The 12,064-nt window shown below is 37.6% G+C and overlaps 1 protein-coding gene across 1 annotated transcript; it reads right to left on the reverse strand.

Moving 5' to 3' along the window:
- Positions 1 to 260: 260 nt before the first annotated feature.
- LOC140852592 (lactoylglutathione lyase-like) lies at positions 261 to 7,468 on the reverse strand. Its single transcript, XM_073245998.1, has 8 exons — positions 7,287 to 7,468; positions 7,072 to 7,203; positions 6,798 to 6,859; positions 4,031 to 4,082; positions 3,861 to 3,940; positions 3,635 to 3,705; positions 3,368 to 3,457; positions 261 to 541 (listed from the first exon to the last, which is right to left on the reverse strand). The coding sequence occupies exons 1-8, from the start codon at positions 7,443 to 7,445 to the stop codon at positions 441 to 443; spliced, it is 747 nt and encodes a 248-aa protein (XP_073102099.1). The 5' UTR covers positions 7,446 to 7,468; the 3' UTR covers positions 261 to 440.
- Between the last annotated feature and the right edge of the window lie 4,596 nt (positions 7,469 to 12,064).

Here is a 12,064-nt window from a genome sequence, read left to right on the forward strand (position 1 = left end):
GATGAGCAAGTTTAACTAAGATCGTTGAACAGAACTAGTTTCACCAACAGTCGACTGATCTCAACATATTTCAGAGGAAAAAGGAATTTACTGTTGCTAGAGATCTCCGACAGCTATTATTCCATCAATTCTATCTCTATATATCTATTTCTAAAGTTGTAATCTTTACTAGATAACTCTGATTATTATGACCAATTGAATAGGCATTTGCATGAGATCTCCGACCAGTTGAATAGGCATTTGCATCATGGATTTGGATGTTTATGCATCACAAGCATGTAACATAGTAATATGGATACGAATGTGCCAATCATAACAGTAGCCCATAGCAAATGTCAAGATACTTGATGTTTACACCAGAAGATAATGATCATTTATTATTAGTTATTGTCCTATGCCAAGAACTATGAAAAGCAAAGGTTACTTGCATAAGATCTTTCTCAAGAGCCAGCAGCAGCCACATTTCCAATTGTTTTCAGGTCGAAAATTTCAATCCAGTAGCCATCAGGGTCTTTAATGAAAGCAATACCTTTCATTTTTCCTGGATGCAAAGCAAATGAATACACAGATCATACAACGTTAGTTTCTAATAATGTTGAAAATTGAATATACAAGCACATACATGGAGTTGGACCATACATTTTAAATCTTTGAAAAAAGATTTATGAATTCAAAATCAATGATGGACCATCAAAGTTGAAAATCCAAACACCTGAAGATGATCTACACTACAAGAAATGCCTAGAAACCAAATTCATGTATTCCGGTAATCTCTAACCTAAGCACCAAGTGGGTGCAAATTGAATGGTTTTAACAGCATGATACTTTGTATTACTATAACTAATCATCAAAACCTAGTTAATTTAAAATTACCTGTATTTTAAAATGTATTGATCAAGATCATGATGAAATGGATTTTCAATTTATGAGCCCTTTCATGTATTTTAGAACATTGGTACAATTCACACTATTTATTTTTGTGCCTATATGATGCAAAGGTTAGAGACCACTAAAATATATGAATTTTCATTTCTATATACTTTTTATAATATAGATCATCTTCAACTATTTGGATCTTTAATTTAGATGACCCATTGTTGATTTTGAAATTAGTATATTCTTTGTCAAAATTTCACATAAAGTGTGTTGGCTAACTTATATACATTCAGTTGGATTAGGAACATGGTTATGCTAGTAACAAGGTGACATGCAGACAATCGTACACAGAACAAACAGCTTAACTGAAACAAAGCAACAGCAAGATGACATTGATAATTAAATAAGTTGGTGCTTGAAAAAGCAATCCAAGCAATACCGGACTGACAAAAATTTATTAAGAGAAGGAATTTATTTGGGTGCAGAAAAGAAAGAATTAGCTTTATGTTTAGAATGAGATGAACTATCATTGCTTTGAAGGGGAGAATGTAAATCCCTATAACACCTCTTCAATCATGCAATGAAATGAAAGATAAAATTTAAGCAAGCAGAGTTTCAATATGAACAGTAGCAGATACAAGTTTAAAGCTGACATTTTATAGGTGATTTAGATAATAATTATTCATTGATGAGACTAGAATGGAGTTTGGATAAAATACAATGATGTGATGATCTAAAGCTCTGTTTAGAAAAAAAAAAAAAAAGGTGAATAGGGAATGTACCTGAGAAAAATACTAATCTTTCAAGTCGAATCATATAGAAATTAGGGATGACAATTTTAGCTAATCCACCGGATACCTGATCCAACCCGACCTAAATGGAAAGGATTTAACCTAACCCGATTAAAACTCCAAATGGATATGGGTTCTAGAAATATTACCTAAAGTGGGTTCAAATCGGATGCGGATAATGGTATGCCCTGCTCCAAATCTGATCCGACATAACCTTAATCTAAACCCTCCTTTCAAAATTATAATTATTTTATAATGTTTACATGCTGAGTTTCTTATCCGATCCGACCTACCTTGACCCCTCTTATCTACCCAAGCCACCCCTTTACCTTACCCGACTCGAGATGAGTACGGGATGGATATGAATATGGGATTTTTAATTGCAGGGCAGGTATGGGTATGGGGGTTTTAATTACAGGATGGGTACAGATATTGGCCAACCCAACCCATATCCGACCCATTTCCATCCCTAATAGAAATTATGCAACAAATATATACACCAGAGATTAAAGGAAGATATAGTAAGATATATAAAATGCAAATATTGTTTTCACAAATACAATATTAGGCAAAATGACCGTCCAGGTACATCCAATAAGCGTCACATAGATAAGGAAGATACATATTAGAATTATATGATAAGGCATAATAATTGCAAATAACTAGGGATGACATGATCAAGACTTGAATAAGTTGGAGTCCTAACAAGGCATGAAAACAAGTGGGGCATGGATATATGTTGGAGTATTAGTAGAAGTGTAGAACAGAGAAGAAGATCAGAACAACATAGATGGTAGATATAATTTTAGGAAGGCTGACATGAACAAGGCAGGTTCGAACAAACAGCAGAGGATGCGTAAGTCTCCAAAGTTTGGAGACATATGCTGATTATTACTACAATTATGGTCAGATAAAGAACTCAAAAATGATATGAGAATTCTGTGATTTGCAATGCAAAAAGATCAGAACACTTGCTTAAGTTAATATCTAGCCAATATTTTACAGACTCCAATAAATTGGACTCAAGAAGAAGACAACTTTACTCAACAATACTAGAATGCAGGATTGGGGGCTGTGGTTAGATTTATGGTTCAAGGTGCAACAACCATCAGAAGGCTCGGCAGGCTTAGTCCAGAGCAATCTCAGCCAGCATTGCATCAAGTAAATGGCAGGATCATGAAAAGGATATCTTTTCAAGATCAAAAAACCAATCCTTTCCTGTCTTTGAATTTAAAAAAAAAAAAGGAAAAAGAAAACAGAAGAAAAAAGGAGCTACTCTAGCATGTAATGTCATGGTCACTGTCAGATGTCATCAGATAATGCCAACTGCATCAGACCCATCTATGATAGCTAGAATAATCTCACCCATAACCTAATCAGCAGAAGTGTGATACTTGTGATATTAAATCCAAATTGCTAAGCCTCAACATTATAATTAGAATCAATTCCTAAAATATGGACTAATAAATAAAGAATAAAATCAACTCTCTTTCTTGATCTATCATGTTGGATGTTAGTTATTTATCAACATACATATGCTCCAAGCCTCAGCTCCAGAAACCAATCTTATCACTCATGTCATTGAATATCTGTAATGAATTTATTTACTGCAATCACAATTCAATGAATGTATGTAAACTTGTAATATTAATAGGCAAAGTAATAGAACCTCTAATTTTTTCATGCAAAGAAAGACTCACCATCATCAGGTTTCTTCACAAACTCCACTCCTAAATGTTCGAATCGCTCGCATGCCTTGTATGTGTCATCAACTGTGATGCCTATATGCCCTATTTGCAGCAAAAGAATGGTAAACATGTAAATAACAATCAAAAATCATTTATAGCATCAGGTACCTTAGTTTATATGCAACTTATTTTCAGCAACTAGGAAGCATGTTTAGCGCCCGTGCTTCAAGACATTGACATCACATTTAAAATTTACATCCAGTTCTTAAAAGTGCATACCAAAGCCACGAGGTTCTGAATTTCCGTTATGATAACCTTTAAAGTCGGGATCGCTCTCGGTGCCCCAGTTGCTGAAAAGCAACAAAGAAGAGGTTAGCAGGAAAGATGATGCATTTTGATATATACATGCATAAGAAAAGAATATCCAACAGCAGACAAGCAAACAGCAGACACTTTTCTCTGATAATCTACATGTCAATGGGTTAGAGGCAGGTATTTTTCTCACTGTGTAAGCTCCAGTGTAGCCTTCTGACCAAAGGTCCACACAGTTCGTTGAATTGGATCAGCTGGGGCTGATGCAGGATTCTGCACAGAGAAGAGAGGTGAGTATCTGGTGGATTATCCATCATATATTTGTTTCCAGCAAATGATAAGTAAACAAATTTACCTCATAACCAGAAAGTACAAGCTGAACTTCATTTCTGGGAAATCCAACCTCTTTAATAACCTGATGTTTGTTGCTAGATTATTATGGCACATAGATCAATGGTAATAACAAAATATAAAAGCATAGATGACAATAACAAACAGCACTAGAAATCCTAGATGTTGTGAAATGCACATTGCTTTTAACTACAGAGAAATGGTAATGAACCATGATGCCAAAAAAGGAAAAAAAACATATCCCAAATTCATCATCATATTCTTTTGAGAAAAATGGGGGAAGCACCACCTATCAGAATCTGCAAGAAGCGGGTACCAACCATCAGATCCAAGTCCCACTCGCCTTCAGCATTATATTGAGCAGCTTTTTTGAACAGCACTCTTTGTCTTGCGTGAGACTTTTCTGCACCTTACCTTTAGAAGATTGTTTGGGTTTGAGAGGTGAAGACAGTAGTGTTGACCAGAATCACTAAGCTATGAGTTAATGATTGAGAATTTGGTGTAAATAGAAGCTCAGATCCAATAGAACAAGCCTCAAACAAAACCCATCACTTACCATAACCGAAGCCAAGACATTCAGTGCACAAATCAGTTCTAACTCTAGTCTCAAGATTCAAAATAACTTAACATTGGTCTGAGTCAACATGGATTGGAAGCAGACCCTATGAAATCCTCTCATACCCCTACGAGAGCGTTTGATATGGGGTGATCCACCCAAGATCAAGAGTGATGTGTGTGGAGGTAATGAGATCACCGTGTTTGGTTGCACTATAGTGATCTTACGTGACAGTAATTTCAGATCACCTCCACTCCTCAAATCACCCCTAATCCAGTGATGGGATATCCATCCTTGAAGTCAGGAATCCAAGATCACCCCCAAACAGTGATCTTAGATTGAAATATAAGGACAAATATACCCCTCCATCTAGTAAAAAAATTGATATATCAATATATCATTAATGTATTATATCAATATTGTATATATAATATGACTTTATATTTGATATTATATATATTACATGATAATATATTATTAATCATATAATTGCATATTATGATTTAATGATAATTTTAAATTAAAATAAAAATATCTTATTGTACTTTATATTTGTATAATAAAATATTTAATATATTACTTGAATTTATCTTATTTTTCTAATCAAAATAAATATTCATATCAGTAAATAATATATTATAAGTATAAATAAAATATTAATTCTATAATAATAATTAATATTTTTTATAGAATTAATTATTAATATATTAATAAATATAGTAATTTTTATTTATAATATACTATATATGATTAATAAATATATTTTTATGAAATATATTAAGGATAGTTTTGGTATTATATAATCAGTGATCTTGGATTTTCATAGAATACCAAACAGATTACTCGTGAATACTCTTTAATCACTAGACTATGACCTACCAAATATTGTAATCTTAGATCACTGATGATCAGATCACCATAAGATTCGGATCATCAGTGATCTTAGATCACTATGGTGATCTCATTTGGGTCATCAAATGCTACCTACGATCTATCATGCCACATTCTTCTTAGTTTGAGGAGTGATACTAACATCAATAAAAAATAAAAAGATGTAATGTGTCTTAGCATTTAGACGGATATGTAAATCAATTAATTGCTAATACAAATGCTAATAAATAAATAAGACATAAATCATGGAGGTAACAATGGAAGAAATAACAATGATCTATGATTAATTAACTCCATTTAGGCCTTCAGTAAATCTATTTCAATATTTTAGTATAAGGTAAGATTAGAAATAACAATGAATTTATCTTCTTTTACAAACTAAAATGTGTTAATATCGTTCTGTTCATGCATTGCATCACATGGAGAAGTGGTTATGGTCATGTCTGTGCTTATCAAATTTTTCATACATCAAATGTGAACAATAATTTTATAATTTTGATTTTATTCATTTCTTTTTATCATGACTTTTTTAAAAACAATTTAACCACTTAAAATTCTAACTATCCTATCTAGCCGATCTTACCATTAGTGTGTCTCTTTCATGATTCAACACACCTTTTTGTCTCTTATACATTTAAAGCCCCAAAAGATGATTTAAATGTTTAAAAGGGAAGTAGGTCCTTTTTAATCAGTCATTTAAATGCTCCACAACATCACAATGATTTTGAACAAATCAGCATTTTCATTTTCCGCCCTTGTATGTACACCTTCTTTGTTATCAGAAAGCATTTCCTTCTCCTAACAAATATACGTTTGCAATAGATCAACAATTTAGACATCCCTAAGAGTCGCACCAAATTGTACTCAACACATATCAAAATGTCAGACAGGAAGGATATGATAGTGTGGCCCAACTATAAGTGGTTCATAACATCAACTCTAGTTCCGGACACTCTAGTGATGGTCTACCAGCCAGCACATGAAATAATGGATGAACCAAAAACATTACCCCTTTAAATTATTCACATACTAGAAAAAACAACTCTTCGGCTCATCCCTACGACTAGTCTAACATAGACTGCAGGAATCTGATATGGCTTTCTGTCGTCCATGGCTTCTTGTCTTTAGGTAAGGAGCTTTTTTAACTAATAGACTGGATACCGTCCAGCTTGTTTGAATAGTAGGCCAGCTAGTTTTGCTAAGGAAATCAAACAATACACTGATTACCTAAAAATCTAAATGCAAGAATCTATCGCCCGCTACTCTTGCTCTCTTCATATCACATTTCAAATCATTGACCATAAGAAATCGGAACAAAGAAAAAGAGCTTACGACATTCCCAGTACGCGAGAGTAGAAGTCAAGACTGACTTTTGGATCTTTAACTCGAAACATCTGCAAAACCAAAATCAACATCAAATCTCATTGTCAGCAAAAATGAATGAATCGATGAATAAATAAACAAATAAATAAAATTCCAAATTCCCAAACCATGAAACTACCGTGCCCTTTATTCCATCCAAAAACGATTAAAATTTACAAGAATTATCACCAAGGAGGAAAATTTCGAATGACTCGTATCTGCACAGAAGGTGAGATGGGCTCACGGTTTGCTGCAAGAAGTATCCTTTGGTGGCCTCGTCCGGCTCCGATTGGAGGCCTGGGTTGTTGGAAGGGGACTCCTTGGGCTCCGACGCGGTGGCCATCGAAGAAGAAAACGGCCGGAATCGATTAAATCTCTGCTGATACAATGCCGAGATGCTTAGATCGGAATAAGAAAGATAGAGACTCCAACGTACTAAAACATGTGTGTGAGAGAGACCTTGATTGGGGTCGAAAGGGAGATGGGAGTCGTTGGGATCGAAGGGAATTTGGTAGAGAGACGGAGGAAGAAAGAGGAGGAAAGAAGGGGCGAGAGGCGCAAAGCGGCAGTCATGGCAGTGGGTGAGGCGCTAATATATTTATCCATTGCCTGACCCATACTCGTTTTGTCCAGTCTCGCAGTGTTCCAGGGCCATCCAAGGGTACAGCATGGGTTCTCTTGGAGCTGAATGGGCCAGCCCAACAGCTCAGTGGGTCACGTCCATACGACGTTTTGTGAACGCAAGATGGGCTTAGGCTACATATATGGTAACTAAACTTCAAGTTGGGGTTGATCAGAGTTGATTTGAACAAAGCACAGAACCCGATCCGAAACCAACTCAATTTGACCCAACATGACAAGTAAATCAATTGATACTTATGTTTTACATAAAATACTTATATATTTTATTTAATTAGATCATTAGTCCTATCAGTTATTCAAAATTTAAGTGCACTCAGATAAGGTCTTGAGTGACTTAATGATAAATTAATGGAAAAACATTAAAGAGCTTTCTCCACTCATAGGGGGTGTTTGGTTCGCAATTGGAATGGAAATTGAAATGGATTGGAATAGCCAAATTCTCCGAAGTGTTTAGTTTGTGATCGTGATCAAAATTGAAATGAAAATTTGAATCCTTAAAAAGAGTAGAGATTGAGTTTTAGATAGATTGAACCATTCTTATTCCATTTCGGAATCGGAATAGGACTTTTTCCAACTAAATTGTTGAAATGGGAGTTACCATTCCTATTCCAATTTCAAACCCCAACTCTCCCCAACCTAATATCCTATTAGTTTATTTGATCAACATAATATAACTAAGCCCACCCAACCTAGCCTAACTTGACGCTAGCCCAACTAGAAGAAATTCTTTGTGCATCGCGGGAGGTGCAAAACGTGTGCACCGCTCGCGGTGATTGGCTCACGTGCAGGGTCAGAGCGCAGCACACGAAAAAAAAAATTTTCCGATCCCGTGCATGAGCCAATCACTGCAGGCGATGCACGCGGTTTTGCACCACCCGCGGTGCACAAAGAATTTCATAGTCCAACCAATGATGGGTAGATTAAAGAAGTGCCAACCTGTTGTTGGATTGGGTTGTATTGGTAGGAGGAGATATAAATGTTGGGTTGGTGTAGGACTCTAGCCTCCTTAACTCGACTAAAGTCACTCGAGTTGCAAATTAGAGTCGAGTAGTATAGCTAGTGTTGCCGCAAGGCTTTGATGGAATGTTGATATGGCTGGATCTAGATATCGATCGAGATCTACGATGACGAAAGATATCTAAAAAGAAAGTCCACACTCATCAAAAATATTCTGGCAAGGGACTCTCTAATGCCTAAGTTAGCTAGAGCTTTGAAAATAGTAGAGAGAAAAGATGGCAAGGATGGAGAGAGAGAGCTCCTCTGTGTTTGTGAGTATTTTTACTTGCCTTTCTTTGCTTCTACTTCGTTACCTTAGGGTCTCCTTTATATCTTTTTTTCTTGAGGTTGAGTCCTAGGCCGCTAGCCAAAATCTATGTTTATCAGGCCTAATTCTACAGGACATTAGCCATGTTCTGACTTTCATCGTAGGAGGAATCTCTCCCACTCTTCTATGTCGAGGTTGTTAGTTATGTATGTCAAGTATAGGCTTCACTTGCACAGCTGGCTGAGAAGGTGGTGTCTAAGTGCGCACTCCTATGGAGGATTGATCTCGTCGGTGGATCTCTCCTATAATAAATGCCCTCCACTCTCGAGTTCAAAGCAGCTGTTGGGTTTCGAGCGAAGGGAGTAATTGCCTTGATAGCTGGCCCGTCGATCCAATTTTTTCTTGGTCACATCTATGTTACTGCCTTTGGAAAAGATTCTTGAGGATTTAAGAATGCATTGTTTCATAGTTCACACTGCCTTTTTTAGGGATGGAGCTTGCGGAGTTGTGGAACAGCACTCTTAAGAGGAGAAATCTAGAGAATGCTCCTAGACTCATGGACTCCTCACATGGCAAGTCGTAGTAAGTTCGGAAGCACGATTCAGTTGTTCTACGTGGTTCAATCAGATCAGGATGTGATGAAGGGCTGCATAGGCCACCACTTCAGAACTAGCCAGTGATATAATATGGAGATTCGATGACTGGATCTGCACTATCAGTGGCTTATGTAAATGGTCTACCTGTTCGATGGGTTTCCTATCCTCTAACTGTCAATTGCTTTCTTATCAATGTAGCTGTCAGAGAAAGGTTCTCTTTTTTTCATCTGGTCATCATGAAGTCGTCACCATCAGTCGTTAAGTCAACCGTGAAAAGAAGATAAGCTCCTTCCATGGAGAGTCCTCATTCAAAAGGGCAAGGAGTGCCCAGCTTGAATTTTTGATTTTTAACTCATAACAGTCCTCGAGGAGTAGGTTGGTCGATCTATGAGGCCACATATTACTGCATCCGAGCCACTCCAAGCTTCCCCTTCATCGAGCTAGGCCCATCTCCTTAGGAGGGTTGGCGAGGTTCCTGTCCGCCCCGAGGTTCCCATCTGCCCTAAGGTTCCATCTGCCCAGGGGCAGCCAGGGATTTACTAATGTGCGACGAACGTTCCCGCCGAGGCTAGGCTCCAATGTATTGAGGAGTACAAATTCTTGCATGGTGGACTTTGAAGATGAACTCGTTGAGGCATCTTCAGTTGGGTTCATCCAAGGCTTCGAGGACTGCAAGATGTATGTGAAGAAGATGATCTTGAAGTTAGACCTAAGGCACCTTCGCTCCAGTATAGTGATGAAGAGGTTAGAGCATTTTCTTTGGATAAAACTAGATCTTCATCTTTTTGTATTTGTCTTTGGTACCTTTATCACGGTGAAGTTCTGTAATAAAATTTTTGATGAATGAAAAATATATTTCATTATGTTTATCTTTCATTCGAAGCTTTTGCTTCGCTATGATGTTGGTGTGTTTAGCTCTTTGCCTCGGTCAAGAGCTCGAATGGCTCAAATAAGTTAACTAGATTGATTCCATGCTCGAGCTAAAATCTTCCTCAACATTATTCGAAGCTTCTGCTTTATCTGCATGTGATGAATGGACTTTTGAAAGTCTCAGGTTCACGCCCATGCCAAGCACCAAATGCTGATTAGTGCTATGTTGCATTCATGAATCAGAAAAGATGATTTGCCTTGATATTATATGGCTGGAAGCTATACGATCTAGGGATTTGGTGGGGGCTCACATTTAATGCCGATACATGCTTTTCAGAAAGTATAGTTTCTGAGACCTTTAAGATAGCGACATCTATCACATAGCCAGAGGGGTGTTTAAATTCGTCTAGGCCTACCCATTCTATAAATAGGACCTCGGCTGCTTAGGGTTGGTATCGCCTTGGTTGTCTTCTTTAATATTGTGGTAGAGTTATCTTGTCCAGTGCTGGAAGGTTGTTGGCGCTTTTCTTTAGCTTGAGAGACCTCTCCTCCCTTTGATCAGTGGCTAGGTGCTATGAGGGAATGCTTCAACCAGCATCCCACTTTGGCATGGGAGATATGGAAAATCCTGCTGTTCTAGTTGAGGAATTGTGGAGGCGGCCATTTGGGCTTTTTGATGTCTTGTCATTCACAGTCAAGTCTTGGACCTTTCTAGAGGTTTGTTTCTTCTTTTCCCAGGAGTGCTTTCTGGCCTTCCTTAGAGATGCATCGTGAAGACAAGTGGAATTCTGAAAGGAAGCATCCATGCCGTCGCTAATGTTCTTTTGAGGGGCCAGTGAGCATCACCAAGCGGGGAGTCTCATGCTCTCCATAGGGATCACATTGTCCTAAGGCCTGGCTCATGCTCCAAGGACGTCAGTCGTCTCTTTTGATCTTCTTTTTTATTTGTTATAATGAGCTTTGCTTAATTGAAATGTAACGAGTTTCTCTAGGATGAACCTTTTGAATAAAATACTTCTTCACTGATGCTCTTTTTAGTGCATTATCTAGTATTTCTTCTTATTTCTTTGGGATGAGTTGACTCTTCTCCTGTAGTCCTCACCGACCTCTGCTGGCAATGTAAGATTTTTAGAGGACTGATCCTAATTGGCTACAATAGGCCATCTATGGCTATAGTGGGTTATATGATTATAGTAGGCCATCCGTGGCTACAATGGACCATATTGATAGTTACAGTAGGCTCTTGTTACAGTGGATCGTATAAATATAGTGGACCATCCGTGGCTATAGTAGATTATGTTGATGGCTATAGTGGATTGTCTCGATACTAATGGGCCACCCGCACTACAGTGGATCATATTGATGGCTATAATGGGTCATCTTGGCTACAATAGATTATGTGGCTACAGTGGGCTATCCATGGCTATAGTGGGCCATCTGCAACTACAGTGTGCATGTTGATGGTTAAGTGAATTGTCTTGACTGTAATAGGCCATCTGTAGCTATAGTGGACCACATTGATGGCCACAGTGGGCTATCTTGGCTACAAAGGGTCATGTGGCTATAGTGGATTATTCATGACTACAGTGAGTCACATCGATAGCTATAGTAGGTCATCTCGACTACAGTGGGGCTATGTAGCTATAGCTATAGTGAGCCTTGATGGCTTATAGTGGATCGTCTTATCTACAATAGGCCATCTGTGACTATAGTTAGAATATTAATGGCTATAGTGGATCGTCTCGGTTACTCGACGGTAGTTGTTCGCATCAGAAGAAGCCTTAGGGTGCTTTTCACTCTTTTCTGGATGCCGAGCCTTGAGAGGCTTGGGGCTTCATCTACACATGGAGACCAGTGGAGGATTC

Source organism: Elaeis guineensis, chromosome 11, assembly GCF_000442705.2.
Source record: "Elaeis guineensis isolate ETL-2024a chromosome 11, EG11, whole genome shotgun sequence".
Lineage (NCBI taxonomy): Eukaryota > Viridiplantae > Streptophyta > Magnoliopsida > Arecales > Arecaceae > Elaeis > Elaeis guineensis.